This window comes from Hippopotamus amphibius, chromosome 7, assembly GCF_030028045.1.
Source record: "Hippopotamus amphibius kiboko isolate mHipAmp2 chromosome 7, mHipAmp2.hap2, whole genome shotgun sequence".
Taxonomy (NCBI): domain Eukaryota; kingdom Metazoa; phylum Chordata; class Mammalia; order Artiodactyla; family Hippopotamidae; genus Hippopotamus; species Hippopotamus amphibius.
In genome coordinates this window covers 17,115,132-17,134,361 of record NC_080192.1, presented here as the reverse complement: position 1 = coordinate 17,134,361, position 19,230 = coordinate 17,115,132, and the positions used below count along the sequence as shown (strand labels likewise).

The 19,230-nt window shown below is 46.5% G+C and overlaps 1 protein-coding gene across 7 annotated transcripts in view; it reads right to left on the bottom strand.

The window, feature by feature from the left end:
- APPL2 (adaptor protein, phosphotyrosine interacting with PH domain and leucine zipper 2) overlaps positions 1-19,230 on the bottom strand; it is a 53,999-nt gene that overhangs the window by 7,524 nt on the left and 27,245 nt on the right. For all 7 annotated transcript variants that reach the window (XM_057742273.1, XM_057742275.1, XM_057742276.1 and 4 more), the window contains 10 exons: positions 17,706-17,852; positions 14,319-14,401; positions 10,816-10,974; positions 9,205-9,393; positions 7,736-7,778; positions 7,596-7,652; positions 7,407-7,495; positions 2,389-2,547; positions 2,190-2,242; positions 371-545 (listed from right to left, as the gene is read on the bottom strand). In XM_057742273.1, coding sequence (XP_057598256.1) covers positions 371-545; positions 2,190-2,242; positions 2,389-2,547; positions 7,407-7,495; positions 7,596-7,652; positions 7,736-7,778; positions 9,205-9,393; positions 10,816-10,974; positions 14,319-14,401; positions 17,706-17,852 — 1,154 coding nt within the window. The remainder of the gene's footprint in view (positions 1-370; positions 546-2,189; positions 2,243-2,388; positions 2,548-7,406; positions 7,496-7,595; positions 7,653-7,735; positions 7,779-9,204; positions 9,394-10,815; positions 10,975-14,318; positions 14,402-17,705; positions 17,853-19,230) is intronic.

Here is a 19,230-nt window from a genome sequence, read left to right as displayed (position 1 = left end):
TGTTTTCACAGTTTTAAATTTTTATAAATACTACTCTCAGAGATGGAAGAGAAACAAAAACCCTTCCATTCGCAAGCTCTGAGACACAGAAAGTAACTCCTGAGTGTGTTTACGCACAAAGGGTAGAATTCACTCACCACTAAAGATACCAGTTTCTAAAAATATCAACTCTTGTCTTTAAGGGCGCTTCTTCTAGCCAATGTATCTTATAAAATTGAAATGTAAAAAACAAGAGCAGAAACATTAGTAGCATCTTCACTTAATCCAATCAAACAAGTATTCTACTACGAACATTCTAGATGGTTAAATGTGCCTTAAAAGGGGAATCAGTCGAAGCTTTAAGGAAGTCTGAAAATGAAACGGAATGTACCTCAGAGCCTGACTGGTGACCATCAGATGGGACTCTGCCATGCGGAAGATGTTGTGAATAGCCCGAGCAGCCAGCACTTGTCTCATGGCTTCGTAAATCACTTCCGTAGTGCTGTCTGTTTTAACTGCCATCGATCCCAAAAACCGAACTATAAACATCTGTTGTAAAAGAGAATCTGCAAGAGAGCATTTTCGGCTCAGGATCACGTTCACTTCCTGCCTGCCGGTCTGCATACCAGAGGCACATGTGCTGGTCTGAGCACACGCTGAGGACCTCAGGTTTGCCTTGCTTTCTGGAGGGCTTTCTACCAAAGCTTCTCAGTACTCAGCTTATATAAACCACAAATTGCCAAAGCTCTGAATCTCCTACTGTCTATATTTTGTCTGTCTCGAACTATTCATTAGACTAGAAAAGCACCTCTTTTCTTCATCTATAAAATGAAAGCAGATGAACATCCTTCTAGCACTAAAATGCTAGGCTGACTACATGTAAGTGGCAGTATATGCATCTTACCTTTTCTCTGAAAATAAGAGCTTTTCCACAAGGCAACAGAAAATTTACTCATTACTTTGGGCCGCTGATGAAGTCCTCTTATAGAAGAAAATGTATTTGAAGAAAATAAGACCTGATGTTGGGTCTCATTCCATTCATGCATATCATTTACTACTGAAGGGCAGTGATGACATCCCATAAACTATGGAGATCTCACAACTCTCTATGAGCTGATTTGATGCTAATGAGCTGACAGTACTGGCATCTTGATAATGGCACATAATCTGACAAACTGAACAACAGCAGCCACAACTGGAAGGTCATGAAGAAGGTTTAAAAGATTTTTTTTCCTTCTGTAAGAACAATAATTCATTTATGCACCATTTGAAACTAAGAAACCTAGTTTTTCTTTACTTGTTCTCCCTATGATTATCCTTGCACTTAAAAAAATAACTTAAGGGTTAAAAAATTTATTAGGAAAATATAACTGATATGTTAAAAATGGTTACTCCCATATGGAGATGGTTTTCACAAGTCTGAAAGTTTTTTGTGTAGACTGTTAACACAGTTTGGACGGTATGAAAAGGCAGCTAGATACAAGGGCAGAGTCAGAGCTGGGGCAGAGCCTATTAACATCATTTTTCCTTTTTTTGCCTAAAGCTGTAAGGAAGGCCAATTCTCAAGTCCTACTTTTAAATCTAAATAAGTGGCATTTCATTCTAATGACATTCTTGGGCTTCAGACAAGAAGAGGCTGTGTTAAAATGGGGTCTTGACAGCACTTCTGAATTGTCTTGGCTGGGGATTGCAGCTCTGTGGACTAGCAAGTTATGGTCAGCTCTGTTGAGTATGTTCTTATGTGCCTTGTAAGAATGTAAAACAACAAAAATCTGAATTTGGACAAATTAAATACCACTTTTTTCATGTCATCTTCAAATCTGAGAATGAGTTGTTATTTGTGCTTTTGGTTTTCTAAAATGAAATAGCATGTTTATGACTCAACCAGATTTTATCCTCTTGGAATTTGTTTTGCAGTAATGTGACAGCAGGTTTAGATTTGGCAGCATTTCTCTGCAGGAGCTACAAAAACGGTATGCATGTGGCTAATGGTATGACAGTTGCAGAAAATCTGTCAGCCTCCCCTTAGTTTTTATCCCAGCACTGTCCTAATTGTATGTGTCCTAGTGAGTTTTCACAAACATGCATCTGTGGGTCATAATTTCAATTCATATTTCAAGGCAAAGCTCTTTAGAACATGACTTCACATCTTATTTCAGTGGCCCTGGTCATTTTGTGCCAGGGAAAGAATAAGTATACAGAACACTTACCTTCTGCTTCTGGAAATGTCTCATCCTCAGTTTCGCCAAAAGGGTTGATACGCCTAGGGGAATAGCCAGAGTCAAACAGTCCTCAGTTTCAGCTAAAAGGACACTTAACACTTGAACTCTAAGTCAGAAGGTGATAGGGACACAAGAGATGTTAAATGTATCTTCAGTTCTCCCAGAGATAACCCCCCTTAGCCCATACCTGCTTCCTCTGTTCTGATCAAGGAATTCTGTAGCAGGAAGTACAATATCAAACTGAATAGGTGTTCCAGGTGCAATTAGTTGTTCAGCTTCAGGTATAATGACTGTTGCTTTGGGAACAGCCTTGTCATTTTCCATCTCTGAACTTCTTAGGTTCCGGCTGGAGTACAAAATGGGAAAAAATGTTTTTCTTAAAAATCCCTTTCAACCTAAGCTTTTACAATCAAGTGAGTACATGTTGAATGCTGATGTAACTTTTACAAGTAGATAAGGGAGAAGATTTAACCTACTCTACCAATAAATCTTCATAAAATGTCATTTGTGTCCGTGGTTAAGATCCCTCAGATCCCCACATTCCCTGCAGCTTGTTCACTGCTAGACTACTCATTATATTGCCTATTAATTTCCTGTTTGATTCCTTCTCCCTTTGAGACAGGTTCTTGAGGGCAGGAGCTGTAGCTAAATCATATTTATTACTTGGTAAATAGCAGACATTCAGAAAATGTCAGCTGAATGCATACTACATCTCCCGTAACGCACCCTCCACTAGAGCTACACCAAATACCCATGTGCTTCTCCTCGTTTCCAACTCCACCGCAGGTCTGCTGCTTGCTCACTCCTGCACTTCAAACTTCAGCTCAAAGTGCCACTCATCGACTAGGCCTTGCCAGCCAGCCTGACCCTCTCCTTCTTCTGCAGTCCTGCAGTTCTTCTCAGTAAGCCATGAGGATGGTCTGGAACTTCGACATGCCTCCTAAGCTTAGCACTGTGCCCACACGTGCTGTTTTGAGATCATGGCATGTAAAAGTATAGAGCATGGTTTGTATAGTGATTAATCACGTGCCACCATGTTTCTTCTCTTCCAGGGTCAGAATGCTGTAATTTAACCTTTCTATATGTTTGTAATCTTTTCTCCCCAGCTAGAGTGTAAACACCTTTGAGGGACAAAGAATGGAAAAGTATTTTGATTTCTTACGTTGTTTGAACTGTAGAAGACTCTCAATATCTTTCCATTCATTTGATATTTTGTATATCAATATTTCAAATTTCTTGAGTATGTCAATAACTATGTCTCATGGAACTATTTATAATATCGTTTGACAAACGAGCATAATGAGTGGAAAGTGGGTAGAAACACAACAGACTGGTGGACGGTCACTGCAAGGAGAGACACTCAGTTTAACCTCCACTGTTAACAGAAAAGGAAACCGAGGCCTCTAGAGAAGTTGAGTAGTAATCCTGAAGGCACTCAGTTATCTGGTGGGTGAGCTAAATTAAGAACTGAGGTCTCACTGCCAGTACAGTGCTTTCCCACAGTGTCACACTGCCTCAGGAACCAAAATGAATCACATCTGCTGTCTGATCCGGTCTTTAAGAGTGGAGTATGATAAAGTAAGTGAAGCACTGGAGGAAGGTGTGAGTAGAAACTTCAAGGGGAGGAAGAGAGTCCCAAGATTCTGGCTTCCCAGAGGGTCTAAGGGGAGACCACACAATGAAGACAGGACGGGGCCTGGCTGTAGAGGGCTGTGACACCATCGGGTGGGGTCTAACTTGATTCTACATGTAGGCAGCCACTGAAGACTCTTTCTTTGAACAGAGGAGTGAAAGGTTGCAAATTAAAGCGTCACCTCTGATCTGCACGGCACCAGCTCAAGTGGACGCTCTGGGATCATCATGCTGCTTGGAGCACCTGACGTAACTGGCCCTTCCTCCTTGAAATCCTCCTTTCTCGGTTTCCGCTGATGCCACACATTATAGGGTTTCCTCCTACTTTTCTTGCTGTTTCTTAGTGTCTTTTGCAGGCTCCTTCTCTACTCCACAAGTTGGAGTTCTTTAGGCTTTTGTCCCAGGCTCCACTTCCCTCCCTCTACACACTCCCTAGCTGACCTCTTCTACTGCCATTTCTGTGCTGATGGGCTTGCAATTCAGAGGCTCAGCCCAGGCATTTCGTTGGCCTCCAGACTAGTATCATTAGTTGACTACTTGGCAACTCACCGGAATGTTTCACGGGCCTCTCAAACTTATACCCAAAACTGAACTCGTGGTACCAACTACCAGCTCTTCATGTCCCCATGGTGCTGTCATATCACCATCATCTGCCCAGGTGCTCAACCCAGACTGTGGTCATCCTTTGTCTCTTTCTTCCACTGCACACCTCACATACCACACGTCCTACAGATTCCACCTTCAAAGTAAGTCCCCAATCCATCTACTTTTTAACTCTTCTGCCATGATCCTGGTTTAAGACATGATCATGTTCTCCTGGACTCCTGCTACAGACGCCTCACTGGACCTGCTTGCCCAGCTCTGCGTTCTGTGTCCCCTACAGCAGCCAGGGCCGACCTTGGAAAATGTAAAGTGGATCACCTTCCCCCCCGCCACGCACACACACTGTATGTCCTAAAAGCCTTCCACGGCCGCTCAAACCCCTGACCCTGACTTCTTCAGGATATGTCCCTGCACACCTCCCTCACAACCGTCTTGCTCTATGACCTCCCTTTGCCGACTATTGTCTAGTTACATTGATCTCCTTTCAGTTCCTGAAAGATATCAAGCTCTTCTCTGCCATTCAGCCTCCACAGCTGCAATTAGGAATGCCCTACCTCTGGCTCTTTGCAAGAGAGGCTACTTCTCATCTCCTGTTTCTCTGTGTAAATATTACCTCCACAGACAGGTCCTAAATAGGTCTCCTCTTTATTCTCCATGACAGCACCCCCATCTTTAACGTAAGAGTGCTTTCCTGTATTTTACCTAAGTATTTGTTTACCTTTTGCCTGTCTTCTACAAGCCTAAGTTTCATGATCCAGCTCAGCGTCTGGGCACATACTGGACACTAAACAAACATTTGTTGAATAGCTGGATAAATGAATGAATATTAAAGTAACTGCAAAATGAGGGAAGGCCACACATGAGACCTGCTTGGAAGTGAATGGCAGTTTATTCCCAAGAACAAGAGTTCCTTCCTCTGCTTCTTTCCCCCACTGTCATCAAAACATTTATTCCTAATGAGGTGACCCCAAGAGAGAGTACCCGCCTCTCCACTGCTCTGGGGCCATCTGGCAGGCACATCTGTCACCCTTCCAACTTCTGGGTAGATCAGCTGGCTGGCTACAGTCATTTTTTTCCCTAGGGATTCTTCTGTATCCCTTCTATGGGGTCTTTTCTAAGAATGTGATTTACTTATTCTAGAACAGAGGAGAAAAATCAGTTACTGAATAAGTAAATCTGAGCTGCAAACAGCTTTTTTAGAAAACCAATCACACCTTCTAATTACCAACACTAACTAAACTTTACACCAGCACCTCAGAAAGACAGCATTTGAGGGCTGGAAGAGGCCCTGGAGGTGGTCTAACTTATCTTACAGCACAAAGTTGAGGAGACAGAGGCCCAGAGTGCTGAGGACTCACTCAAGGACACCCAGCTGTGTTCAGAGCACAGCTGCTAGTAAACCACGTCTCCTGGGACTTCCCTGGTGGTCCAATGGTAACACTCTGTGCTTCCACTGCAGGGGGCGGGGGTTCCATCCCTGGTTTGGGAACCAAGATCCCGTGTGCTGTGCGGTGTGGCAAACAAACAAACAAACCCATGTCTCCTAACTCCAAGTCTAGTGAGGTGTTCTCCACTCTGACCCTCGCGTGGCCTTACAGACAGAAGACAGACACATTTACCCGGTGCGAGGCTCACAGATTAGCCCCACTGGCTGCATCTGTATTTCCATTTCCACTCACGAGGTGCCTTCCTTAAAGCTGCTCTCAGTAAGCACACTACTTCTGTGTAAACTGTTAAATTACGGCACTGGAGTGTCCTCAGACTTGTCGCCTCCTCCCCGTTGTTATTCCCGTTGCTCAGGTTCTCGTGTTCTGTTTCACAGCTACTATCCCTGCAACATCCCGTGGGGCCTCTCTGCCCTCCCATCTCCCCACCCCCCCCAACTCTCCCCCAGAAGGTGCCGCAGTGGCCTTTCCAGCCAGTTCTGACTACGCCTGCCCTCTTACAGCCTGCAGGCCTGCTCCCCTGCCTGTGGCTCCTCAGCAGGGCACCTAATTCTTCCACAGTCGAACTCAAACTATTTTCTGCTTTATCTCCTTCCTCCTCATGTTCTGGGGCTACATGTGCAAACACTGGCCCCAGGCAGCACAGCACTGAGACCCTTGGAAGTTATGTAACCACTCTGAGCTTTCTAACAACTTCCTTCTGGAATCATTAGACAATACCTGTAAAACACGTAAAACAGTTTCTTTCTACCACGCCACTAGAGAGCAATGCCTAACGCAGTCATGATTTTAACTTATCTTTTGACGCTATGCTTTCATTAGCATAACAGACTATACAGCCTCCTATTATTTAGCCAAATGGAAACTCCCATTAAGACAAAAGGTGGCATTCCTGGAATAAACCCTAAGGCAGTATTCAAAACAAGAGGAAAGCTGTACGTGTGAAAACACTCACTATAAATGACAGCAGCAAGTGAAGGGGAGACAACCTAAATATTCAAATAGTCAATAATAATAAATGATGGACTAGTGCGTAGTTAAAGGAACAATGATGAAAACTGTGAAGATATGAAAAATATATATGTGAGGTAAATGTACACATGAAAATACCACTGTATCTGCTGATAGGGCCTGCACTGTAACATGGACACACAAAAGGTGATTTTCTTCCTTATTTAAAAAAATTTTATTTTGGTCCCATAACTTTGCTGATGCTGATACAAAATGTGGGGAGAACTCCTGACTAGCAAGATACTCAGTGCATGTCCTATGTGTTGAGGCTGCAGCTGCACGGTCCAGGGGAAGGATGCGGATGTTGAAAGCAGACAGCTTTGAATCCTGGCTCGGCCCCCATTTGTGGTGTGAACATGGGCAAAGTATCTACCCTTTCCTGGTCGGAGTTACTGCTTCTGTAGAGCAGGGCTGAACACCATGCTGTTGTAAGGATGAAATTCCTAGTACAGGTGAAATTCCTAATACACAGTTTGGCTCCACAAAAGCTAGTTTTCTTTTGTCCTTTAGTTACCTGGGGCATGGGCTTTCTTGTTTTTTTGCAAAACTTGTAATTGGAGTCACTGCTTGGAGAGCCGTCTGATTCAACTTGATGGCGACTGCCTAAAAATCCACAGGAAGACACGCTCAGTTCCAGGAGGTGGACGCTTACCTTTCACATTAAGGAAAGGGCCGAGATGCAGGTAGGGCAGCTGTGAATTACCTCTGGGTTGTCAGTCAGGTAGATCTGTCTGGAGATGTTGTTTATTGCACATATCCACTGCAAAGGACATTAAAAAAACCTGCTGAATCCCACATCCACCCACTATACTAGGACAGAAGTGAAACAAACAAAACCTTTACCTCTTCATTTTCCTTTCTGCTTTCTGCCTGGAGGATTATTCCCCTGAAATAAAGTACATCTAAGTAAGTACTTCCCAGATCACAGTGACTGAGGATTATTCCACATAACCTGAACCTGGGAAGGAAAGAAAATGGGGTTCTGGGTCTGACTCTGCTGCTGACTGTGTGATATTGGACACACTTCCTTTCCCTGGGCCTCAGCTTTCCCAGCTCTAAAATGAGCAAACTGGACTCAGACCTACTAGCCCAAGGCCACGATTCTTCAGTGTGGACCATCTTGGTGGCCCTGCTTAGATGATCCAAGGCAGCCGGGACTGTGGCGCCGCTGCTCCCCCAGCCGCACCCAAAGAAGGAATCAGCAGCCATTCCGCTCCTTCCCAAGAACTGAACATCTGCCTGCAGCGCGCCGGGAGGAAGACACAAACAACACGGCCCGGCTTTTGTGAAGGCCTGACTCTTAAAGGGACTCTACACCTGCTAGCTCCTTTGTTCCTCATCTGTGGGAGGTGGGGAACATGGGGTCTTATCCCTATTTCTTATCTGAGGGAACTGAGGCCCAGAGGAGTTAAGTAACTGCCTGGGACCGTGACCAGAATCCAGAATCTTCTCAGGTCATTTCCCATCATCCAGGGAGGAAGGATGATGTCTAAAAATGCACTGCCATTCTGGGAAAAGGGACAGTCAACATCATACCAGTGCTGCCCCCTCCCTGTGAATGTGCTATTGTTCAAAAAAAATCCCAACTCAGAAGCCCAACAGAGAAAGCAAATGCCAGCAGAGTGGCTCTGACCGAGGACCACTCCTCTCCCCAAAGCAGGTGAAGCCTGGAGGACTTCACAGGGGTCCAAACTCCTTGGAGCCGTTTGAAACTACTGCTCTAAGTGAGAGGGGATCCCACTGGGATGCGATCGACTGTGATGATACACGGCTGCCATTCTGCAAGCATGGCCTCTCCCAGGCCTGAGCTGCACGGCAGTATGTGGGGACAGCGTGTTAACAAGTGACACGGCTGGGGCAGAACATCCTGTTCACATCTCCTGAGTCAGCTGGGGAAGTGGACTCCTCGGGCAGGCCCCCCCTCTCCTCTTCAGCCCTGCAACCCCGCCCCCTCCCTGTGATGTGGACACCTAGGCTTGTCTAGAACAGGCAAGGGGCGGCCACGGCCCCACCCCTCTCTCTGAGTCTGCTGACAAACCGCTCCGCTATTGCTCTCTTACACACGTAGGTCACCTCTTCTCCACGGCCAAAGACAAATCCTCCCTGGGACTTCTCAAATAAGGCAGGCTGGCTTCCATGGGATCCTGCGTGCTTCTTATAGAGGACATAAAACCACCCTCCCGAAAGGTCAACACCACCCAGAGCAGGGCCTCCCCCGTGGCGGGCCGACACACAGGAGTGACCTAGGAGGCCCTTGGCAAAAGTGGGGTCACTGCACCTGCTTCCTCCCACAAAAAACCCGAGTGGCCTACGCTTTTCCATCGGGAGTGGTGATCTGGAAGCAGTATCGTCGGTCCTCACAGTCCACCGCCATCACGGAGCAATTGTCCAGGTCCTGGATCAGGCCTCCGGCCACAGCACCCCTGGGCTGACACATGAGGTTCCCGCCTTGGGTGAAGAAGTAAAGTCTCTCCCAGGTGGTGGTGACCAGCCCAGTCCTACTGTAAGAATTGTGTTGTAGAAAGCTCATCAGTACTAGGCAGCACGAGCAGCACCTCAGAGGCTTGCTGCCTCTTTATGGGTACTGGTAGCATTTTAGAAATAATGTGTTTCTTTCCATTAAAGCAAAACTGCTTTGAAAAGAATTCAAGTGCAAAGAGTAGCAGGCGAGGTAGAGTTTAGCCTGAATGAGCTGGGGGATGATGGGCTCTGCTCAGACAGGAGAGGCTGGTCCGAGAGCCAACTCCAGGGTGTGGACAGGGGGCGCCCACCCCCAATGCAGCCAGACTCTGGCTTCGATACCTGACATATGGAAACAGAATGAGTCTGTCACCATCAGGAACTGAAAACAGGGGAGATCACTTCTCTAAGACACAGAGCTGAACTGCTCTACATCTAGTCACCAGGGTCACAGCCCACAGCACACATCCCAGAATCTTGGGCACTTTTTACCAGATTGGGTTTTGCTCCAGCTAGATGTTATTCTTGTTTTGTGGGCTGTTTACAAGAGAAAAATCTAGTTCCTGGCAAATAACACCAGAACCATGTGGAGTTTTCTATCCGTACAGAACTAAGAGAGACATCTGGCTTGTGATCTCAACAAGCTTTACAGACCTTTGAAGAGCTCTAACCCGGTAAGAAAACAGCTGGCAGTTCCTCTTCATACATCCTCCATTTGGGGGGTATCAAATGTATGTATTTGATTCAGTATTTACTGAGTAGCAATTATGTACAGGGCACTAGGTTTCCTGCCTCATTAATTACAATTTCCAAAAATCATAATAGCTAACATCTGAGTGCTTATACCTGCTGGGAATTGCCTGTCTATCTCCGTAACACCTTTATGAAGTAGATACAACTTTCAGCTCTATTTGACAGATGCAGTGACGGGAGGCCCAGCTGAGCCAGGGCCTCTGACCAAAGTCCGAGCTCACCACTGCACCTGACAACATCCCCTCTCTGCTCTTAGGCACCGTTAAACCTGAGCATCTCTTCAATTCATAGCGGACATTTGAAGACCTGAGGGTTAAACATGTGATTCAGTCTATACACATCCAGATGACTCTGAACGCTTCCTGGCCCTCAGTGCTGGGGTCTGGGGAAGGGTCTCAGTGGTCTAGGATGATGACAGTTAAGAGCAGTCTCTCTACAATGGCCATGATGACCACGGAGGGGTGGCCTGTGGTATCTTGGAGTCCACGCACTGGGTTCTTACTCACACGACTGTTTCAAGCCCCATCTCTCCGTGCAGTCTGAGACCTGAGCCCAGAGCCTTCCTAGGTCCCAGGCAGGAGGGGCGCCATGGGAGGAGCTCTAACCCAACCTCAGACTCCCCCACCCTTGATGGGGCACTTAACACGTGCTCCTTAGCCACTCTGAGGGAACACAGGTTTCAAAAAAAGAGGCAGGCAATGCACGCTCACTTTCTAAGATTAAGGTAACCAGCCTTCTGGATGAGGTTCCTGTTGATCTGGGGTGCGGCCACATCGAAGTCTGGAGTGTAAACAGCTTCGTCAAGAGAAAGTAATTCCTGCTGGGACGCCCGCATCTTCTCTGCTTCCTCTTCCAGTTCCACCTGGATGCTTGAGACAGAAGGCGTCAGGTCAGGTACTTGTCACAGCAGATGGTGGAGCCTCCCCATGGCGTCCTGCCTCACGCAGGGGGCACAACACTCCACCTCTGAGGCCCCAAAAGCTGGAGATCACAGGGACTCCCGTCTGCGTTACCAAAAGTGTTTATGTGACTGCTGTTTTCAAACAGAGCGTAATGAATACCACTGGGTATTCATTGTCTGAACCCAGCTAAATAACGTCTCTGCTGACAGTGGTATCCAGGCTGAGAACTGTCGATGCAAACTGTAGAAGATGGGCCCATCCTGAGGAGCTGCGTGCGCTGGCAGCCTGTGACGGTGCCGGAAAGGCAAGAGGGAGACAGCAGTCATTCCCGGCCCCCACCCCAGGCCGTGGTGGGAGTTGTGGGGTCGGTCACTGGAGACCAGAAAGTGACCAGGAGGTGGTACCAAGGTGCAACAGCAAAGCCAAGGGCAATGCTTTCCCTTGGATGAGAGTCACGCAACTGCCCCGAGACCGTGCAGGCAGGCCAGCCACAGTCTGAGGTGTGGAAAACCTGGAAGCTTTAGCTTTAAATAAGAAGCTGCCCTTTCTCCCCATGACGTGAGGCCTCAACAGCTACCCCACCCAGGGGTGACAGCCTGGGTTATAAAGTCCTAAACACGATCTGCAACATGGCCCCTCCACCCGAGAAAACAAACTCTAGGGGCGTCGTTCCACTTCTCCACCGTGTAAAGGAGACAGGACTGAATTCCAATATTGAAATCAGAAGAAACCCTGGGGGCCAGCGAGTCTAGTGTTTTATAGCGTGAGCTTCTCAGCATTTCCTTTCAAAAGGGTTCTGTAGGTGAGTGCGATTGGGCTTGTACATTCCAGATTCTCCTCTTAGAGGTTCATGCGTACACTACATGTATCTTGTTTAATGCAGCCCTGACACAAACAGCCTAAGTTGATTTTTGGCTATTCTGACATTTGAATGGAATGACTGGGGGCCCCACCAACAAACCTCATTTGTTTACCCTGCCCGTCACTGCCAAAGCTGAGAGAATGGAATGAGAAAAAAGTTAAGCAGTACATGAAGTGGAAGGAGGGAGACAAAAGCGTGCAGACCTGCTCAGGTTCATCAGCTTTTGTGAGAAGCCTCTTTGAAGATCTGATGAAAGGTAAGCACTGCTTCCACCAGAAAAGCCCTCATGTGAACCAACATGACATGATGCACACAGCTCCAGGGAGTTTTAGTAACTGTCCCCCTCTGCTCCCCCATCCATATGGGGAGGCTCAAAAACTCTGAGCTAATCCAAGGCTCCCAGGAACTCAAAGAACAGGGTACAAAACTAACTACCTTCAATTGTTCACTTCAAAGATTTTTTTTTAAGTCATGTTTCGTTTAATTGGGAAAAAAAGTGTGTGCGCATGCCTGCGTGTGAGAGAGAGAGAGAAGCCAAGAAAACAAGCTGACGTGTATCACTGTGAAGCAGGGATGAAAAAGCAAAGCCCCTGGCACCGTGGGGTGGTTTGAAATGCCACCCGTCTGGGTTGAGGCTGGGCTCCGAATTCTCTCACACCCTGACGCAGTGAGACCAGGCATCCACCTCCCAGGGAAGGACTGCAGAGCCCAGAGTCACCACGAGACACTGTTCCTTGGCCTCTGGGCTGGCGGGCTGGCTGCTGAGACGTGGCCATGTGGCAGCAAGACCCCCTCCTGGTGGCACAGGAGCAGCACCAGAACAAAACGTAAGGGAGAGGAAAATGACAGTTCTGAGCTGAATGCTTTAGCTGTTTGAACCAGGAGGCGCTCGTGCTCCCAGGTTCTACTGGGAACCCTGCCTACTGCCCCTGTAACACAATACGCCTCATCAGGCAGCAGCAGCACGACTCACACCACTAGACCCAGCCCTCAGGAGCAGGCTGTGTGGCCGGGGCTTTCACGCCCAGTCACGCAACTGTGGGAACGGCTGGTGCCACACTTTGGTGGCCTAGTAACAGCTCACAGAGACGCTGCAAAGGAGAGAGGACCCAGGCAGCAGCATCTGCAGAAAGACACACACTGCAGCGTCTTGGAAATGGGCACAAATGTCCTCCATCGTTAATAAAAAAAATCTAGTACATGAAAAAACTTCGAAGCATAAGAAATTCTTGCAGAAACACAGAAAACCATGGGATTCTGATGGTTAAGGTAGGATAAAAGAGAGACAGGAGGAGATAAGGGAGAGAGAGTTTTGAAGTGACAATTTAATAGGCTCCCTTTTTTCATTTTCTCCTAACATTCCCAGGGGCTAACAATCAAATTAAAAGGCAGGAAACTGAACTCGGATTTCACAAACTGCTTTCCGGCATAATTAGAAATCTGACCTGCATCCAGCCATTAGGAAAAAAGTAGCTCAGGGACTTTCAGGAAGGAATATATGCTTCCCTAAACCACAACTCTCCCCTGGTGCCTGTGTGCACGCTTAGCACTGGTTTTTCTTAGGATTCATTCTTTATCTTCAGCATTTTAGAAAGGCTGCTGCCCAAATAAATTCCACCGCTTGGTCTTTTTAAGGTATTTTGAAATGCAACATCCTCAAGAAAATGAACGACTCTCTCTTCATTTTCCCACACAAAATAAAATCTTTGACTTGTGTTTCTATTTTGTGCATTTACTTATCAACTATACATATATACACAGAGAGAGACTGCATACTCCAGGAGTCAGGAGGAGTGCTCCAGGAACCACGCGTCTGCACGGTTAATGAAAGAAGCCTGGTGCTGCGGTGCCTGCGCGCCTCCCGCGAGCTCACTATCGGGCACTGATGACAGCAAGTAAGGAGACTCAGAGCGGCCGCAGCCTCAATTAAACATGGGCAGGACAGTCTGCAGAGATGACGCTGTACTTGTTAAAGATAAACATTTGCAAGGCTGAACTGCAGTTTGTTACTTTAATTAAAAAAAGGCTCAATGCCTTATTTATCTATTATTATTTAATGTGACGTTAAGTTTCCTGAAAAGTTGCAGCACTTCTGGCTGCTAACCCATTAGCTCTCTAAGAAAAAAGCAAGCATCTCTTCGAAACTGGACTCATAGACTTATAACACATGACACTTGAATATTAACAAAAGGAGATCCTAAGAACAGGAACTTGGGCTTCATGAGAAAGTACCACTGTGGACATTTTAATCTTTTTTATTTAGTCTTTTAATGTCGGAGACAGAACTAACCACACTATTCACAAATGGCAGCAGCTGAGAAGAAGGCGCTGTTTCTGAGCATTCATGGAATGGGGGCCCTCTGGGGGACTCTCCCCCCACCTCCCAGAGAGACTGATTCAGCAGGAGAGGCGAAACGCACACGCGATTCAAACCAGAGAGCAGCATTACCTTTGAGCCATGTCTGCAACAGAGGATAAGAAGCTGTCCATACTTTGGGAAAACATCTCTGCTCCCTTCTTAAAAAAGTTAATCTGAAAGATATAATTACGAATAGTCCAAAAATTGTCTAGGAAAGGTGACCGATGAATGCATGAAATGTGAGACGGACAGCACTCCTTGCCCGCAGCGCTTGCTGCCTCTCTGCTGAGCCCCCCTCACCAGCTGAGAGGTACTCCCAAAGGCCCTGGGGCATTTGTAGAGGGAGGAGGGTGAAGACTGCTAACTTGCTGGAAGGCGGTAAACACCAGGGATGATGTAAGTGCGTGGTACATACCACCTCATCAATAATAACTACTGATAATTATTTTGATATTATCATCACCGGCCTTTTTCCTGTGTGAATTCTAGACAGTAGGTTTCTTGAGGGCAAGGATTAGGTCTTTGCATCTCCAGCAGCTAAACTAGTATGTGACCAATGACATGCACAGCACCAGCAAGAAGCAGACAAGCAGCCTGTGGCTCTCAGTAAAGTGAAGGCCGCCACTGACTGCCCCTGCTCACCGAGCTACATGTGGCTCTGAACACAGGCTGGACTGATGGTGATTTGGCTGTGATCTTGCAGAGGGAAAACTGGGCAGAAGGATCCTTAGAAGACTCTTCCAACTCTGACATCAAGTTAAAGGGGATCGTGTATGAGGACACAGCAGGGCTGCGACACTACGTAGGTGCTGGACACAGAGACCAGGGCCCCTCCTGCTCAACATTCTGACCTGGAAGCAGCTCTTGCCCTGGTGGTGGGCATGGAGATCGACCTCTCACCTCCAGGAGGCTAGCAGTGTCATCAGCACGGTTCTGACATCCTTACACCTGGCTCCCCAGACACCCTGGGGAAGTGCGCACACCCATGCACTTCATTTTCAGAAACACGACGATCACCGTTATCCTAATGCAAGGTACACCTGCAGGGAGACGTTCTGGGCCCGTGATCTTTGAACCAGACAGACATCAACACTGTAAATGCCTCTCTGAGTCTTCAGAATGTTAAATATCGAGGTCTGTTAAATGAGCATTCTACATTTCTAAGGGCACAATATCAAGGTGGCTTTTTCTCTCCTTCCCCTCCCTGAACTCCTTGAAATTTATACTCTAAGTCCATGTCTTAGCTCCTCTGCTATTCTGTAAATGCCTAAGGCAGGGGCTCATACAATCAATCATGATGAATGAATGAATGAATGAATGAATGGAAGGAAGGGATACGACACTGGCTTTTATAGGCATTTTATGTAGTACTTACCCTGTAAATAAAACGAGTTCATTTTTGTGTTCCCATGAACCTGCACACAACACAGATTGTCTCAGTTGTGTGCAGCCATGAGGTCTGGAATCATGGTCTAACTGAAACCTATTTAATGAGGGCCAGGGAAGGAAGAAATGGAGTCACACCACCTCCACTAAGGTGGGTGGTGCTGAGATGTCATCATCCAAAGACCTAAGTTCAAGGCCCTTTGTGAACAGTAGGACGCACCATGGTCACATGACCATCAGCTAACAAAGGTGACTCCTCAATGGGCATCGGTTTAAGAGGTCTGATGAGGCAGCAGGACAGCGAATGCTTTGGAATCCTCCCAAAGAATCATGATGTCAGATGACAACCTGGTCTACAGGAAGGAACTACAGTTTTCATCAGGATTAACAAGTCTGCAGGGTGAGACTTTCCCTTGCTCTTCTGTCTTGAAATCTGCATACTTTCTATAGGAAAATGAAACATTCCATCCTCAGTCCTCAAAACTGATGCTGCCAGCACCTGACTGTGACAGTGTGCTCTGTTCTGCCTCCCTAAGCACGGGGGCTACACGGGTGCTACTGCACCCAGTGTCTTGTCAGCCCCTCTGTGGCCAGGCTGGGAGGAATGGCGGAGTCCTCAGCCATGACAGCAAGTGAAACCAGCCAGTATCCAACCCATCTTTCAGGCCTCGGGAGGAGCCTGCTCGAACCAACCAAGCTCCCCAAGCACTGACCCATCAGGCCTGGAGCAGTTCATCTTTCTGAGACGCTAAGTCCAAGTTCCTCCCTGAATCAGGGCCTCTAACTGGGCAGGAGTTACTGCTCCAAAGGCAAGAAAGGTCCATCAGGGAGGACAGACATGACAGGAGGTATTAATCAGAGAGAGCACAGGGAGTCCTGGCATTCTCTAAAAAAGTCAGGACGTTGGCAGGCACAGAGGTGCAATACTTAACAGGAGGGGTGGCAACAGAGAGTGAGTGAGTATACACGTGTGGACACAAGCACCCATCGTGAGAAAGCTGGGCCGCTTCCAAGAATTTGCTGAGGCCTGGAGCCCACAGCTGGACAGGGCTAGCTTTTGGTTTAATCCAGCTTTACTCAGCTGACACGGAAAGATTATATTGCTCTAGTTGAATATTACCTCTGAGGACAAAAGCTGACCTTAGTGTCCCCACCACTCAACAATATAACAACCATATTAAGAAGACAGACAGCTGAGCTTAGATGTTTAAAGATCCTCTCTTGTTCTCTTTTTCCCTGAATGAAACTATTATATATATATATTTTTGAAATATACATATATATATTAAATGTACTTTAAAAATAATAGATGTTCACGTGAGGTTTCTTTTTTTAAATTGCTTTTTTTCTTCTCAACATTTTGCTTCCTCACATTCCTTTCTGTTCCTAGACTGTCAACTGAGAAGACTCCCAGGTGTTTCTCACATGCCCAAGTGAGGTTTTGGAGTCAACCTAAGTGAGGCTAAAGCAGGGCAGGGATGAAGGGCGAGGGCTGGAGCCGCACGGTCAAGGCCCCATTCTTGAAACCGGAGCCTCCCTGTAGACAAACGTTCAGCAGCCCGTGAAATGGGAGGAAGAAGTCAGATAAATATGCTACAGAGACTTCATCAGGCAGTGGCAACATTTTCCCACGCCCCAGATGCCAAGGTGCCAGCAATAAGCTCAGCAACATATCTTTTGAGAACGGCCCAACTGAGGGCAACCGTTACCACAGAGAGCAGCAAAGGAATGTGCAGAGTCCTGGGCTGTAGGCCTAGCTCCACCAACCTGAGAGTCAGCGGCTTCTCACAAAACTGGACTAGGCCTGGCTTTCATTTGAATCAGACACAACAGGCCATGCTGGCTCCTCCCCACAGGAGCCTGGGGATCAAGGCCATCGTTTCCAGCACGTAGAGCCTAAGAAGACCAGCTAACGATGATCCAGCCCCTTTGGAAGGTCTCCAAGTGCTCAGAAGTTCCCAGGGAGGCTGTGCACCTGTGTTCCTTCTCTGATGATGCTTCCGTGTCTCCTAAGAGCTACATCAGCAGAATGCCATGCTGTTCTCCACAGCTGGCTTAGGTCTGACGCCTCAGGGGAAGGGATCACCTCACCTGTCCGTGGGCAAAGCCTAGCATGGGCTCCATCATGGCCACTCGCTTTCTGTACTGCAGCGCATTAAGAGCACAGTAGTACTGAAGGGATGAAAGGTGCTGTTTCCGCCGGGCAGCTGCCACCTCCTTTACAATTTCAGTCTTCACCTGGTTAAAAGGGGAAAGAAAAACAAACGTCAAGCTGTCCAAAGCAAGTGGCAATTCTGTAAGAGCATGCAACTTCAATAATGGAAATAAAAACAAAAATAAATGGGACCTAAGGAAACGTCAAAGCTTCTGCACAGCAAAGGAAACCATAAGCAAGACGAAAAGACAACCCTCAGAATGGGAGAAAATATTTGCAAACGAATCAACCCACAAAGGATTAATCTCCAAAATAAACAGTTCATCCAGCTCAATATCAAAAAACAAACAACCCAATCAAAAAATGGGCAGAAGACCTAAATAGGCATTTCTCCAAAGAAGACATACGGATGGCCAAAAGGCACGTGAAAAGCTGCTCCACATCACTAATTATTAGAGAAATGCAAATCAAAACGACAATGAGGTATCACCTCACACCTGTTAGAATGGGCATCATCAGAAAATCGACAAACAGTAAATGCTGGAGAGGGTGTGGAGAAAAAGGAATGCTCTTGCATTGCTGGTGGGAATGTAAATTGATACAGCCACTATGGAGAACAGTATGGAGGTTCCTTGCAAAACTGAAAATAGAACTACCATATGACCCAGCAATCCCACTACTGGGCATATACCCTGAGAACACCATAATTCAAAAAGACACACACACTCCAATGTTCACTGCAGCACTATTTGCAACAGCCAGGACATGGAAGCAACCTAAATGTCCATCAACAGATGAATGGATAAAAAAGATGTGGTACATATATACAATGGAATATTACTCAGCTGTAAAAAGGAATGAAACTGGGACATTTTTAGAGACATGGATGGACCTAGAGAGTGTCATACAGAGTGAAGTGAGTCAGAAAGAGAAAAACAAATATCATATATTAACACATATACATGGAATCTAGAAAAATGGGACAAACCAACCGGTTTGCAAGGCAGAAATAGAGACACAGATGTAGAGAACAAACATATGGACACCAAGTGGGGAAAGCAGGGAGGGTTGGGGGGGAATGAACTGGGAGACTGGGATACCAAATTGTACACTCTACATATATGCAGCTTATTGTTTGTTAAGTATCTCAATAAAAGTGCTAAAAAAAAAGAGCATGCAACTTCAAAACATGTTTGTTTATTCATTAGAACAATTTTTGTGATAAATAGAAACCAGATGAGAGTCTACCTCAAGTTTTAAAAAAATCCAAATTAAAAATACCAAGTTAATGGCATCTCAGTGTTTATGAGGCTGCACTGGGGTGAAGACAGTACTTTCTGCTGGTAGCACTACAGAGAGCTACAGTCCTTTAGCAGAGCAATATGGCAGCCATGAACATTCTGGTTCCCTCATAAGATTGTTCTCCCAGGAAATCATGGAACAGAAGTAAAAGTTACATGC